The sequence below is a fragment of the Meleagris gallopavo genome, chromosome 3 (assembly GCF_000146605.3).
Source record: "Meleagris gallopavo isolate NT-WF06-2002-E0010 breed Aviagen turkey brand Nicholas breeding stock chromosome 3, Turkey_5.1, whole genome shotgun sequence".
Lineage (NCBI taxonomy): Eukaryota > Metazoa > Chordata > Aves > Galliformes > Phasianidae > Meleagris > Meleagris gallopavo.
In genome coordinates, this window is record NC_015013.2 from 17,083,709 (window position 1) to 17,100,654 (window position 16,946).

Genomic DNA, 16,946 nt, shown 5'->3' on the forward strand with positions numbered 1-16,946 from the left:
CTAATTTTTCCTATGGTGATTTAAGTGTATTAGAAAAAGTATAAGACAGAATGAAAGTCACCTAGGACCTCTAAAATTAGTAGTAATATATTAATAACTTAGTCATTCCATCTTTATCCACTCTAATTTCATGAGACAACTGACAATTTTAGCAGTTATGTTTCATAATTGTGAGTGGAAAAGGACAAACTTTGGCACTTTTACTCATTTTGTTGCTGACACAACTCGATGAACTGAAGGACTGTATTCCTTCATCAGTATTACTTACAAAGAATAGCAATTTAAAAAGTGTTTTATATAATTTTTCTGTGTTCTGTTGATGTCTTTGTATTTTCCTTAAAAAATATCTTAGAAGAGGCAGGTTGGCAAAATGAAAATAATGAAGAGGAAAAAAAGCAAATAATGAAGGGGTTTGTTTAGATTAGTTTACTACAAAAAAAAAATTAAAAACTGTGATAATGTTCTTCATGGTACACTAACTTTTTTTTTTTAATCTTTCTTTTAATGCTATACAGTTCAAGACAGGAACTTTAACACAATTTGTATTGCATAGCTCAAATTCTTCTCTTCAGTATTTGCTTTGTCTCACAACTTCAAAGAATAATTGTGTACCTAGAGTAAGCTCTTACAAGATTTTACCTCTTCCAACACCAATATTAAATACAAAGTAATATGTATTCACCCCTAACTTGAGCTGACATTTAAACCAAAATATTTTTGAAGCTGTCATATTTTTTTTACATTAAGGCAATTTCTATATTTAAAAGCTAATGTTTAATAAAAAAAATCACAGCTTCAGTTTGTAAAATTAATTGAGGCTTCAACTTTCTTTTTAACTACTTCTTTTCAAATACTAGTTTTTGTTAATCAAAATTCTAAATAAGTTCAAGTTCCCATAAATTTATTGTTTGCAGGTTCCTCTTTCAGTATTTTTTTTACTTCTATTCAATGAATGGAGGGTTTTTTGAACTATTAATTCCAGTAGAATTTGCACGCCATCTGGAGTGGGTAAAACTATATACTTATCTAATATGACAGATAGTAAACATGAAACGGCATAGAATTTTATAATCAGACAATATGGCATAGATTTTGGAAAACAGTAAAGTGATTATTGCCTATTAAAAATAAATAAATAAATAAATAAAACACAACAAAACAGATTACTGTCAAAATAAGTTATTTTCTTCTTTAAAGCTCCATGGATGAAGGAAATCAGTTTTTCTATCATATGAACAGAATAGTCTTAAGTATAATTTCTCTGAAAAATATAAGATTTTGTTAAATTCTAACTTACTTATAGACAACTGGGTGAGGAAAAAAATTACTTGAGCAAGTTTTTCCTGTAGTTTCAGAAGATTTTTGACTGTTCTAGTTTTCTTTAATTTTGTTCTTGTTTTGTTTTTACTCATTTTGGTGTTGGTTTGGATTTTTTTTTTTCTTAATTGTTGTTACATATTTATTTTGTTGAAAGTGGTGAAATGTAGAAATGAAATTCACCAAACTTACAGATATTTTCACATCTCAGCATTTTTCCATTTCACTCAATCCAGTTAAATATTATATGTAAAAATTGGCACACAATGAAATGTTTAGGTCAGTCATAAAAGTTAATAAAAACATAAATGATATTTTTAACACATTGCACAATAAATTGACCCAATACTGCCAGAATTAGACAAATGATCTTTATCTTATAAAATCTTACATTTTACTCCACATCAAAGGCTTAATCTTAACTTTGAAGGCAGTGTTGAATATTAGAAAAAAATGAAGTAAAGAACAGTTCGTTGATCATAGTTTGACATATCTGCCATTTTATGATAGAAGAAATTTTTCCTGAAGATGTATAGCAACTATAACACCATGAAAGATGCTTTAACATTCATAAAAGTGAAATTTCTGCATATGATCTAATTTTTATAGATTTTTTTTAATTCCATCTCTGTTAATTTAACATATCCTAAAGCACAGAAATGGAGTTTATAAGAATACTTTTGAAAAGCTCAGAAATTAGCTGTCAGTCTCAGTCTGAAGGAACGGAACATCAAAGAGAATTTTCCTTTCAAGATTAAAACAATTCTTTAATTCTTATATTGAAATTTTGACTTAATTTTTTGTGATCCTCATATATGCCTATGAATGTTCTGATGAATGTTACACTGCTATATCATACTTATGACTTATGACTTATGAAATCTATCAATTTTTATTCCTCATTCTAGAGAGCTAATCATAAGAATTTTTACAAATTTGCATGTACAATTTTAGATATAATCTCTACATTAACTACCAAAGATCAGTAGGAAAAAAGAAAGGAAGCTCTTCATTTACAGAAACTGAATATTTGTGTTACAAAAAGCAATCTTTTCAATATAATGTATAGAACCCAAAAGCTGTATTGACTTGTGAAACAAATGCTATCTTCCATTTTTTATCAATTAACAACATTTTTTCTTTCTTTGAATATAGGTTTTCTCTAGATCGTCATACAGATCTTGACAGGATATTCAATATTCATTCTGGAAATGGATCCATCTATACTTCTAAGCCACTGGACCGTGAGATATCACAATGGCACAATCTCAGTGTTATAGCAGCTGAGATCAGTAAGCTAGTTTGGTATTTTTTCATTCCACTTCCCTAGCCTTTCCATTCCAATCTATGAGATATTCTGGGGAATTAAGTTGGGTATAGCTAACAGCAGCTATCTCCATGTAGCATTTTTCCACCTCATCTTCTTCTAATAATGAGCATTAATATCCAAGCTACTTCTGAAATGTTATTCAATTAAATAAATTGTTTCCTTCCTTTCCTTTAAGGAAAATGGCAGGATTTTGATGTTACAGTAGCAGAGTTCAGGATTGTAATCTATGTTTTATGTATATATATTGTTTTCTTTTTCCTCAGGGGAAAAAAAATATCTTTTACCAACATCTACAATTCTTGGAATCAATACATCTTAAAAGTTAGCTAGGTTGCACTTGATCACTAAACCATAACATTTCTTGGACTATTCAAATTATAGCCTTGTAGATATTTTCATGTTGAAAGTACAAAGAAGAAAGATGAGGTCCTTCTACACAGTTGAGATTAAATCTAATACTCCTGCAAGAAAATTTTCTAAGTGACAAAAGTCAGAACTTTGAAATAGCTAGAGTGGATCTTATGCTTTCAAAGCCACTGAATTTTTAGGGTTAACTCTAAATCACTACAAAAAGCAGAAATTGCTGATCATTAGTGAGGTACAGTTGGCAGGAACTACAATGCAAAGAACTCAGTGGAACACCATGTCCACTCATTTAACCACTCTTAGCCTTCCCAGTCCTATTTCTGTAGTCAGGACCCCAGGTGTCTCCTGCCATGGGCTGGTTATACCAAGCACATCCAGTAGCTGTACATTTTTCTGGCAATGCATGTTCCTAAGCTTGCCCTATTTCACAGCCTTGCCCACTATTGTAAGAGTAATACTCAGAAGTACTTACATAACAAAGAAACTTATAATTTTATACCTCTATCATAACATTAAACTTACTTCCTTGTCAGGATAGTTTGAGAGAATTTACACTGCAGACCTAGATAGAGTAGCTAAACTTCTCCAAAGGGATACAATAGTTTTGGAGAAAGTATGGAAGGAGGAATTTAGTTTAAAAATGTTAACTCTGAAAGTATGACGCAGTCAGAGATCAACTGTAAGAACAGAACATATTTGGAAAGTTAGTACAAAAATGCAAAAGGATGTGTCCAAAACCTGCCATTTTAAACATTTCAGCATATTAAAAGACCAACATCACACTCTCCAACAAAAATGTTTTAAGTTACATATGAATTTAACGTTTCATGTTTTATTTGTTGCATCTTAAAAGGAAAATAAAACCAAAACAAAAAAATCCCAAGTAATTTTGAATAATTTCTATTGTTATTTATCTATTCCATTAAAATAGCAAAATCATATCATTGTTAAGCTATTGGATATCCACTGCAATTCCAAGTAGTAGTTGCATTTTTAATCTAAGGCATTATTTCAGATTCTTTGTAGGTCAGCTCGATCTGCAAGGGAGCACATTCTAAATGATACTAAGGTTAGAACATTTGAGGAGATGAGTTAAAACCAACAACAGTAACTGCTTCTAAGGTCTGAAAAATTATATGTGTATTTTTTAAGGGAATTTAAGCATAAAAGCTCTAATTGATTCTCATTTTTATTGGCATACTTTGACTTTTTTGAATTTTCTCCCTGCTTGCTAAGGCATAGGAGAGCTTTAATAATAAGTCTCTTTTATGTTAAACCAATTGCAAATCATTTTATAATTCAAAACCTTATATCAGAAAAATACTTGAATCCACAAAATAAATTTGTCATTATAGCAATGGACATACTTTCTATGTGCTATATTTACATTGAACATCAGCAGTGGCAGCCACTAATTTCATGTAAATGTCTTAATTGATCACTAGATCCAAATAAATATATATTTTTTTTTAATCAAGGTCATCCTCTTACTTTTTCACCAATTTCAAACCTAATCTTAAATATCTCTTGCTCATTAAATTTGGAAGATAGAATACTTTTGGTAGTAAGTTAAATTCATTCTTCTTTTTCTCTCGTCAGACAACCCCAAAGATACTACCCGTGTTCCTGTCTATGTAAGAATTTTGGATGTTAATGATAATGCCCCACAGTTTGCTGTATTCTATGATACTTTTGTTTGTGAAAATGCAAGAGCCGGACAGGTATGACTTTGATAAAACACTTTCTACTGTCTAATTTGGCTATGGTACTCAATTGTTGATTATTCTTGCCTATTATTTGGGAGAAAATATGTTCAAAACATCTTTCAAATGTTGAAAATGAACATAGCAAGTATCATACTATGTGAGACTTAGAGTGAAATATAAATTTATTTCAACAACAACAGCGTGTGAATCAGCACTGTCCTCAACCTAACACTGTAGTATTTTTGCCTATTTAGATCAGCTCAAGAAATATGGATATAATTAGCTTTGCCGTTACCTTCTCAGAGAAAGCGAAAAGACCTTTTCAATAACTCACAAGTGGCAAACCTCACATATCGTTTCCATGCTAGTGGTGATTACACACATATGCATCTGTCCCACTTTCCTTTTCTTTTCCAATTGTAATATTTGTCTTTCATTATTCCAGCAAAAGTTTTTGAAAGTAAAGCACAAAATATGTATTTTTTTGAAATGGCAATATATGATTTTGATTTGCTTCTTACAGAAGGCATACTTGAATTTAAGCAGGACTGCAGTGCTTAATATGTAGTTCCTAATAGGCAGCTGCATATTAGAACCGCTAAGAACTGTTTGCCTATTACAGTGCAGCATGTCCCAGAGCACAGTCAGGCAGCAATAAATGCTCTAAAGTGGTCACAGTAGAACCTTAATGCAAGCATTTCAGATGGGAAAAGTGTTAGCTTCTCTTAACTGTTTCAGTCCTACAGGTATTACATTCAGTTTGCATCACAAGTTTTGCACTCAGGCTGCCATTCTTTTTTCTAAAGCAACAGTAGTCAGAAAGTACAACAAAGAACCATTTCATGGTTATAACATATTAAATACTTTAAAATATTGAGCAATATTTGCTACTAGTAGAATTTCAAGATGATTAGAGCTGTATAAGTAGAAACCTTGGGCAAAACATCTAGAATTTCTGATAGTTGTATCGTCTCCTATGATAGTTGTATTGTCGCCTGTGTATACTAATATAAGATTTTAATTAATTTAAATTTAAGATATAGAATTAAAATTAAAAATGTAGAATACTGATTTTTTCTCCCAGCACCAGCACCTCTGGCTGAAAAAAAAACAGCAATGCATTAATGCACAAATTAATCACAAATCTCTTCACATTCAGAAATGGTCATCAGTTAAAAAAGAAAATAAGAAAGCACTCTAAGTACTTAAGACTAATAAATAAGAAGCTAAATGCATGTACAAAACTATACATGTTTTTTTGAATTATAAAGCTCAGAAGGGTCTCCCTTGTTAGAATGAAGTGCCAATATTAGATATACTACATTATGATAACTAATATTATATTTATTATATAATTATAATAAATAATCATTTAAAACAGTCTGATTTTTAAATGAGTCTTTAAATAAAATCAATTCACAGGAAGAGAAATGAACAATACAGTTCAGGATAACAAGAATAATCTATTTGAATGTAATTATTTTCTCGCTTACAGGTAGATCAGTAATGAGTCATTACTTTAGAATTCAGTCTGTCCTGAGGGATTGAATTAAATTAATCCATACTAAGTATGGCTTGGATCCTCCCACATCAGCTATTTTTCTTTTCTGTACAATTTTCTCTTCTCTTTTTTTTCTTTTTTTCTTTTTTTTTTTCCTTTTTGACTGTTCACCATGCTCTGTTATTCTGGTCACTTTTTTATATATATATAAATATATGCATGTGTGGGATTCTAAATTTATGTGAAATGGAATAATAATGAGTAACATACATACAGCCAATGGTATAGGCCTTGCAGTAACAGATCTGGATAGCCACAGGAACACAGCAATGCTCTGGTCTTTTTAAAGACTATGCCCTTTCTCTGAAGGACTTCATTCCTGAGCTAGACACAACAGAGAGGTATACTGCATGTTTCCTTGCAGCTTTGAAAGCCTTAGTCAGAAATAATTAGGAAAGTTGTGTTTTTTTCTGTTAGGGTCTCCACGTATGCAATCTTCCTGCTATAAAGCTTCATTTTACTGAATCTATACATACCTACTATCTTTTTACTTGCTGCAGCATTATATAAAATCAGTCTATCTCATTGTGAATTCTCTTTCAAAGATACTTTAAAATATGTATGATTTATTTTTTCTTGTTTTTCCCTAAATCTTAAGTCCTCATAGATTATATAAACAGACTTGATTTCTTTCACCACTTCTTTTTTTATATTGCTTCTCATCAACTCATTTGACTCATATATTAATAAAAAAAACAAAAAAACCACCTTTATTTCATCAGGAATATTTTTCCAACAATAACATTGCTTAAAAATGGTGCAATGCTATAATGCACCTGAGTTCCTCTGGATTGGCTCTACCTTCCCATCAGGTGCTCAATCACTCGTTCAGGCCATGATTTAGCATTTCTGCTACACGTGGCTTTTGATATCTTTATATTTCCAACAATTTCATTACATTTTATATATTCCAGTGTTTATAGCGGTGTCAGAATTTTCTTCTTGAACCATTTTATTCAATAATTCTCAAAGCTTTACTCTGACTTACTGCAGTAAAATAAAACTTATTGTTTTGTTTATGGAATTCAATATAATTTTCAAACTTTTTTGTTGTTGTTTAATAACATCTTTTATGATTATTTTCTTATTTATTTTTGCATAGAGTTTAAAAACAAATGCTTAGCTTATTTAAGTTAAAAAAAGATCATTTACATTTTCAGAAGACCTAAAAAACACAAAGGTGAGTTGTTTTGGAATAAACAACCAATGCAGCAACCGCCTTTCTACTGTTTTATCATTTTTTTAGTGGCTAACAACATTCTTTGACTAGTTTTGTTTCCTTATATTTCTGCCTGTTTGAAACTGGAGAAACTGTCTCATCTTCCCACCAGTTATTACTGCTTCTTGCCACTGAAAAGCTACTTGTGTGAGATTAATGGAGGTATCCCACAGTCAATTAATATGAGAAAATAATGCTGTATGAAACCATATAAATTGTAGGATTAATACAGTTATTAACAACATCAGAAAATATATGCAAAAATGTGATAAAATGTTTCCACCTTCTGTTTATTTGTTTTGTTTAAGTTATCCCCAAATCAACTTTCTCTCCCCACTTCCTATCCCAGTGGAGTTAAACAGATAAAAAAGCACTAAATGTAATATTTCTGTTTTGATACACTGCTTGGAGCAATGAATAATTTCCAGGCTTGCCCCTCATCACCTCTCAAAAACAAATAAATTTCTGTAAATATTCTATTCATATTGATACATATTATGTCATGCAAGAACCTCTTTAGATTAGTAATGACATTGTGTTAGCACAATTACCAAAGCAGCTCCTCTAGCCATAAAAGCTATGAAGAACAATTTTCTTTCAAATTCAGGGGAAAAAACAAAACAAAACAAAACAACAACAAAACAAACAAACAAACATAGCCAGATTTCTATTCTTTGAAATTCCATTGACAGCATTTAAACTTCCTGATACAAAAAGCTATTTCCTGGTAGGCTTTTGTTTTCTTTCTGGAAGCTTGTTATGTTAAAGCAGTTTCTCATGAAAAGGCATAGGGATAGTCGAACTTGGTCATATCTATTTTTTTCTTCCGTGTTCCATGTACTTCAACAGGATTTGTAATTAGATATAAGTGCTCCGATAGATGTTTATTCATTTATTTAACATTATTTAAAAAAAATGATACAAAATGGTACAGACAAATTTAAGAGAATGAGAATTGAAAGCATTAATGTTTCAGTATCATGCAGTTTCTCTATAAAATAACAAGAATATACATTACCAGTAGCAGATATGCTGTAAGACAAAATATCTATATTTAAAATGTAACACTGAACAGTATGTGGCCTGTAAGGCTGAGTTTACTGCCTACCACTTCAATTCTACTCAAATGCAGATTTATACTTAGAAGACACTGAGAAAGGAAAAGGCTACTAGGAAACTAATACACATCTTGATTACAAATAAAGAGGTGTACCCAATGAGAAATGTTGTCTTGTTCTTCAAGTGGATTTGCTTATATTTAACAGACTCTAGTTACCCTGTGATCAATAACTGCTCAGAGGTTTCTGAGTCAGGCAAATAAGAGTATACTAAAGGCTATATGAGTCCTTGAAGCTTCAAGAATGAGTCTGTCTTAAGTAAAATACAAATAGTATTCCAGGTGGCTGCCTAGCAACTGTGCAAAAGGGAAAGCTAGTGCAACACAGCTCTCATGGTTAATTGCACTCATAATTAGTTCCATCAATTCTGTGCCTGTAAACAGTTGGATAATAATCAGATGAAAATTGTTGATTCATTGGATTTACCTGCAGAACACAGTGGTAGAGTGTGCTTAAAGTGTTTAGATTTGTAAAATGATTAAAAATTTGTGTGAACAAAGGCATATTTTCATAAGATGCATACAGTGCCCCAGGATGGCTGAAAATGAAATACTGGAGTAGCAATCACAATAAATACAGGCTGAAAAGCTGTAAAAGAACACTTACTGGAAGAATCATTGTCACATTGTAGTTGCTTGGACTGGGTTAGACTCCAACTCAAGCCTTCATTAGACAAGACTTGGAGAATAGAAGGAACTAATGGCTAGTATGAAAAAAACTGTAAACAGTGGCTGTTCTACAGTAGGGTTACCAGTGTCTCTTCTTCTTTGTTTTGACAAGAACCTGTGAAATAACAGACACTGGAGGAAACAAGTATAAAAGAGCTACTTTGACAACAAAAAACAGTAAAGTACCTGAGAAGCATACTTCAACCTACCCTCAAACAGAAGTTGTGACAACTCTTTTTGCTCAAGTCAACACAAAGCAAGCCAAATATCCTTTTTGGACATGGAATCTTATCTGCCATCCAAGTCTCCGATGATGCTGTTATTGTCTTCAAGAGATACGGAATAGGCAAGCAAAAAAATCTAACAACCCATATCACTGGCTGTGGTCTACATCTGTATTTTGAGTGCGTCCTGGCAAGATATCAGGACAGGAACCAGCTAGACAGGTCTTAGTCACTGGTATGTTGTAGCCATGTATTGTCTGAATACACTTCAGAGCACAGTCCTTGAAAGACTACATAAGAATGTGCAGTGCTTCAAAAGACTGACAGAAAGATGCTGCTTTCTTCAAAGACCACATGTACTGATGTAAATTAACTCCATCCACACTGTTGAAAAGCACATGCTTCTTATGATGACATACAGGTGGAACTCAGGTGCTCTAAAAGTAGTGCAAGGAGAACTTTCCAGGCTGACATGTGAGATAATGAGTGCTTGCTTTATGAATATATGCCTTTATTTGAAAAGTAGCTATTAATGGACTTCCTGTGTAAAATTTCAGTAATATCTTCACTTGCAAGAATTTCTGTAAATATATTAAAATAGAATTAAAAAATATATCTCTGGTTCCAATTGAGAACAAAAGCAAAACAAATGATGCTTATTTTTGTGGTTTTTTTTTTTTGCAATTGAATTTAGAGATGTTGTAAATAACAATGTATCTATGCACATTATCTCATTAAGATTGTCCCTGAAACTTTGCCTTTTAAAGATACACACCAGCATCTAGTGGAAAAATGCATAATATTTAGTCATTCAAGTATTTGTTAGTATTTTTTAATTATGCAAAAATTTTCAATTCTGAAGGATGTTTGCAACCTAAAAAAAACTATTAAGAACCTACAAGCAGATTTTTTTAATATCCTAAGTAAGCTAACTATCTAAATGACAAATAGAATGAGTATTTGAAGAAGTTCCCAGAGAACTTCAATTGCTACAAGAAATTATAGACAAGTAGAAGATATTTTCCTGCTTCCTACTGTTCTGTTCATTGATTGGCACTGCTGTAGCAGATTAAAAATCTCTGAAAAATTTTAGGCAATAAAAAAATTTATATACTCATTCTAAATTATAGGTATGGGCAATCAGAAGAGGATTACCTGATTTTCATCAGTTTAACACCTACAACAGACCACTTTCATGGTCTTCACTTGTGAAATAAAATTGACTTCTTTTTTCTTGACTTAAAAAATACCTCTAAGTTTATGAAAATCTCTAAAGTTTTTTTTTGCTAGTTACTTATACAGTCATTAAATAATTAAAAGCTTCATTCTTAAAAGAACATATTATGCTTTTATCTATTATCTTTTATTTTTTACCTATTCTGCTTTCCCAGCAAGTTATTGTAGGTTCGTGTGATAAAATAAATTTACAGAAAGAGAAAACCCTGGATGAGAAAGCTTGCAAGATGATGCATTAAACAAATCCAGTCCCTGCCTCTTGAAGAAATTTGTTGCTGTATTTGGGATGTACAAGAGAGAAGTTGGGAGTTAATCATGCATTTGTAAAGGCAAGCAGGAGAACAGTGCAATTGTTGATGTTAAAAATGATCAGTCCTGACAAAATCTGCGATATGAAGAGAAATGGCTGCATTTGGAAGAACAGGAAGTGGAAAAACAGAGTTTAACAAGTATGCCACAGGGAAGAAATAATGTCAAAAATTTGAAGTTATTGCATGCTTGGAAAAATACTGCAATTTAAAATGATGGATTAGATATGAAGAATAAAAAAGATCTAAGTTAAAGATTTCTTGTAGTTTAACACAGAAGGTAGCTAAGCACTACATAGTCACTCTCTCACTCTGCCTCCCCTTTCCCAGTGGGATGAAGAAGAAAATTTAAAAAAAGAAAAAGAAAGAAAGAAAGTAGAATTTGTGGATTGAGATAAAAAATATTTACTAGGACAGACAAAGGAAGAGGAAAAAAAGGATAACAGTTAAGATAATTATATATATATACAAGACAAGTGATGCATAAGCAATTGTTCTCCACCTGCTGAATGATGCTCAGCCAGTCCACAAGAAGCTGAAAAATTGAAACATCCTTGCCTTTGTGTAGCACTGCTCAACAACATCATGAAATATCAGTGTATTATCAAGATTGTTTTTCCCCCAAAGCCAAAACACAGCATCGCATCAGACACTATGAAGGAAAAATCGACTCAGTTCAAGCTGAAACCTGGACAAGAGTAAATTATTTTTGGCACTTTTAACTGAACATATACACCCTCCGAAAATGTTAATCATAAGTATTTTTTATTGCTGTGGGACAAAACAAACAAAAACAAAACCAAATACTGAAACACAATCAATGAAGATGTAAAAAAATATATTTTATTTGGAAAGTGGCATCTTGTCAGCCTTACATCTAGAAATTTCAGTGGATAAAAAAGGCACAAGTTCATTTACCTGACAGATAAACAAATGTTAATGAAACCCTTGCTGTTACTTCCAAATAAAGGTATTACACAAATCTTTTTGCAGGAATTGCAGAAAGCATTCCATCCAAGTACCAAACAGATACGACATATCTGTGACACTGGATTTAATCTGAGGTGGTGAATCTGTACATTATCTTATAATGTGTCTTACAAGTAGAAATATAATCTGGTATTTAGTAGAAAGATAATCTAACATGCATTTTTTTAATTATGAAAATCTTTTAAAAATAATTTACTTTAATAAGAGATAGGAAAATCTTGCTTTAGAAAGAAATGTTCTTATTTTGAAATATTATTTGAAACTTTAACTTCCCTATTAGAAGCATTCTTTGGCGACATAACATTTTCATCCCCAAAGCAAAAAATCTCCCCTGAATTCTTCTCTTAGGTGTTGATTTTAGTTTTGTCACTTATATAGTTACAAAAATATATAAACATATGTTGAAAAAAGAAAAAAAAAGAGAATTAAGTTGCCATTTTGCTTGTGAGCACGTACCACCATAGAAAATATATATGGATGTTAGAAAGCTTACATATTTGTTTAAAATTTGTTCAGTTGATATGTCCTACAGTTTAAGTATTATATCAATATCCATATAGTTCAAATAAGAAGTTTCTTCGCTCTTCTAGTCTTAAGATATTCAGACATCAAAACCTAGATTCACTTTGGTTTTTTTTTTTGTTTGTTGTTTTGCATTTTTTTTTTCTCCTGCAGCTTATCCAGACCATAAGTGCAGTAGACAAAGATGATCCTCTTGGGGGACAAAAATTTTTCTTCAGTTTAGCAGCTGTTAACCCTAATTTCACTGTTCAGGACAATGAAGGTAAAATTCCCTGATCCATGGAAGTTTGATCTTTACTACCTGGCATACATTCCTGCAATATTTTGAATTTACTTCTATTTTCTATCAATAAATAGAGAAGCCCTTAAAGCTGCTGTTAACATCAAGATTAATTTTATTTGAATGTTTGTGATCTGGGACTCCTATATGTTCATCTATGAAGGGAAGGCAAAACTTAGTTAGGAAAAAAAAATAGGATAAAATAAATTATAAAGAAAATCAGTGAAAGTTGGTTTGGAGTGAGTAGACAAATAAAGGGAGGATAGGACAGAAGAAAGCTTAAAAAATGGCTTCACCTTCCAAGCTCAGATGTTTCACTTTAGCTTTCTGTCACATTTATGTCACCTGATTTTCTGTTTTGCTTCTTTCTGATGATTAATGAAAATTATGGCTGGCAACACACAGCCACTTTAGCTTTGCTTTGATCCTTGATCAGTCCAGCTTTTATCAGGAGATGTGTACAACACATCCATTTCAGCCTTCATCATCAGTTCAGTAGGGAGCACTTTAGATTACAAAAGAAATAAACGAGGGGAGATATAATAATACCTAAAATATGTTAAAGTTTTTTACTTGGCAGTGGGAATAATCCTCTATCAATGATGAAGATTACATGAAGTAACAGGCTGCAAACACCATGAGGAAGAATTGGTTGAAATAAATTATATCAGTAGATAAAGTGAATAATTGAAGTTGAATGTTTAGGTACCTTATAGATTTCTCACTAGCAGAGAAAGGTATTTAAAAATACATCAGACACATTGGTTTTGATGTTGAGTGAAAACAAATAACATAGATACACAAAACAAATCAAAGAATGCAGTAAAAGAGAACTGTGTTTCAGTTCATGGAGGCCAGGAAGAAAAAAATCATTTAATTTTTCAAACTAAAGTATGTTCTAATGACCATGCAGAGGCATTGACCTTGGTATTTCTGTTCTACATGAAATTATTTTCTTTATTTTGTATTAATTATTTTAATTCATCTTGAATTTGGCTCACAAGACATTTACCATTTACCTCAAGGAATTCATCTGTGTGATGACAATGAAATTTTCTTCCTAATGGACTCAATCTGTATTTTCTCCCTTTCGAATTTACAAGTTAGCAACTCTAGTGTTGGGTCACAGTTTTATAAGTATAAGGTAGCTTTGACAATAGAAGTAGCAGTCTTTTACTGTTACTCAGACCACCTTCATTCCTTTTCTGGCTACTCAGTGAATAGATTTGATGCTGAAGCATACTGCATGCATTTTATTTTTGTGGGCCACAAGTATAATTTAGTAAATTCACTTCTCAAAACTGTCTTTTTTTTTCCAACAAAAATGTGCAAAGGTACATAATTCATTGTTCTACAGTATGTTGAAAGTCTTTTGGTGTGGAAAATCTCATCCTGTATTTACTGATAGCATTCCCCTGAGTGCTGTCACAGAAGATCCATAGGAGGAATCTCTCAGAAAAGAGAGCTTGTTGAACAGCGTGAAGTGGAAGGTTATTTTTTCTCTGTTGGCCACTTCATTTCAGGGCTTTAGCCACGGAATGGAACTGTGTCGTGCACTGCATGCATTAATCCATAAAACATTTTAAGCTTTCAGAAATCCTCTTTTCAAATTGCACTCAGAGGTGTTGCAAAGGCACAGAGGAGCAGGCCAGCTGTATGTAAAAAATTATAAATAGCTTTCTGATTAAATAGGAATGTCACTAGAAAAGTCGGATATGACTATGAAATGAGGACTAGCCCATTTCAAAATACTAACGGTGACATAAAATATTATACTTTGCATGTACTATATGCGATACATTCTTTATTTTCCTATGCAAAATAATTATATTTTAATCTATCTAGATAACACTGCCAGAATTTTAACAAGAAGAAATGGTTTTAGTCGACATGAAATAAGTACATACCTCTTACCGGTGGTGATATCAGATAATGACTATCCAATCCAGAGCAGCACTGGCACACTTACCATCCGAGTTTGTGCCTGTGACAGCCGAGGGAACATGCAGTCCTGCAACGCGGAGGCCCTTCTCCTCCCTGCTGGCCTCAGTACAGGGGCACTGATTGCCATTCTCCTCTGCATCATCATCCTGCTGGGTAAGAAAAATGTATCTTTCTCCCTAGAGCAAATGCTTCAGGCCTAACATACTTTACAAAATCATGCAGATTGGCAGAATAAATGATCATGGGGTTTACTTCTTTTGCAAGAGACACTCAATGCAAAATTAAAAGAAATAAAGGCAAAAACTGCCTGACAATTGGAGATAGTAAAAATGAAATCAAGTTTCAGACCGTTAAATGCATTTTTATTATTTTCTTGTCTTTAAAAGGATTATCAGACAGAAGGAATAATGTAATAAAAAATCACTTTCATGTCTTTCATTTTAAATTTTTTGAGATAGAGAATGTCTTGTTTAAATAAATGCTTAGTCATCGTGCAGTTTGTATTTCACACAGAATTAGACAGAAAATAATATTTTTACCATATTAAATCAGTTTATCCAAAGGTTTCTGTGGTGTAATAAAAAATTTGTAAATTTTTTCAAGTTTCCATTTTGTGTTTCTCAGAATATCACTTAATGATCTGTAGTTCAGATGGAAAACAGTTTGAACATACTCCATACTAAAAAATGCAAAAAAGACCTTCAGAATAAACCTGGCTATTTTAAAACTCATCGAAGTTACCAGAGGAGCACATAGACAAAGCTCATGGTTCTTCTGCAAAAAATAGCACATTTTGATACAGTCTCTACTGTGATATAGACAGCGATGTTGATCCATTTATCAGGTAGAAATGAACTGGCAAAATGTAGATGAAATAAAGCTGTTGTATCTGATGGAATCACTACTAAAAATTGTTCTATCCTTACCTGTTCTTTCCTCTCCCTTAAAGTTATAGTGGTGCTGTTTGCTGCTCTGAAGAGGCAACGAAAGAAAGAGCCTTTGATCCTGTCTAAAGAGGACATCAGAGACAACATTGTGAGTTATAACGATGAAGGCGGTGGAGAGGAAGATACCCAAGCCTTTGATATTGGCACACTGAGGAATCCTGCAGCTATTGAAGATAAGAAGCTTCGACGAGACATTATCCCTGAAACATTATTTGTACCACGGAGGACTCCTTCAGCACCAGATAACACAGATGTGCGAGATTTCATTAACCAAAGGTTAAAAGAGCATGATACTGATCCTTCTGCACCACCGTATGACTCGCTTGCAACCTATGCCTATGAAGGAAATGATTCAATAGCTGAATCTTTGAGCTCCTTAGAGTCGGGTACTACTGAAGGAGACCAAAACTATGATTACCTCCGAGAATGGGGCCCTCGGTTTAATAAGCTTGCTGAAATGTATGGTGGAGGAGAAAGTGACAAAGACACTTCTTAACCTACAGTAGGCTACATTTTTTGTTCCTCTGAGCGGAAGTAATTTTACAGATACCTTCTGCACTCAACAGTATTTAACATTCAGGAAAATTTTCCTGCCACTCAGCACAATGATTTCCTTTAGAATTTGTTTTCAATTTGTCCATTTATGTCATTCATTCTTTCTAGTAGGATGCCACTTGGAACACGTACAGTATTTTATTTAATCACCTTCCAAGAGCCAAAGCTATGGAAATTCAGTGTTGTCCATTTTAGTAATTAAAATTAAAAATACCTTACCTTCAGAAATTTGAACAGGGTGATAATCCCTTAAGCAACCTCATGTACAAGCCGCTTCTGTTAGGTACATGTCCTACCCTTGCAAGTGCAGCTTTTAAGAAGGCAAAGAAGAAAAAATCCAGTATGTTCTGTTCTGTACATTAAAACTGAAACAAAATGTACACGTGGTGTTAATAAGTGTAATATGCAGCTGGTTTAAAAAAAAGTTTGTGCAACTTCATTTCATCAAATTCTATCTGCCGATGTTTTATATTTATATTTTTGTATTTATTTTTAAGAAATAAACCAGTTTTTACAACTATTTTGATGCTTGCTTGCCTTTTCTGGCCATCAGTTCCTGTCTTGAAGAAAGCATGATATTTCTCCACAGGCAGCACAGACAAGTGTCACTGATTCTATGCTGCTGTCTGCTGCATGCATGTAGTGCAGCCAGAAG

At 32.5% G+C, this 16,946-nt stretch overlaps 1 protein-coding gene across 1 annotated transcript in view; it reads left to right on the top strand.

The window, feature by feature from the left end:
• LOC104910149 (cadherin-10-like) overlaps positions 1 to 16,820 on the top strand; it is a 161,245-nt gene extending 144,425 nt beyond the window's left edge. Inside the window, exons 2-6 of the mRNA XM_031552695.1 lie at positions 2,473 to 2,609; positions 4,613 to 4,734; positions 12,719 to 12,827; positions 14,691 to 14,942; positions 15,739 to 16,820. Coding sequence (XP_031408555.1) covers positions 2,473 to 2,609; positions 4,613 to 4,734; positions 12,719 to 12,827; positions 14,691 to 14,942; positions 15,739 to 16,232 — 1,114 coding nt within the window. The 3' untranslated portion in view covers positions 16,233 to 16,820. The remainder of the gene's footprint in view (positions 1 to 2,472; positions 2,610 to 4,612; positions 4,735 to 12,718; positions 12,828 to 14,690; positions 14,943 to 15,738) is intronic.
• Positions 16,821 to 16,946: the final 126 nt, after the last annotated feature.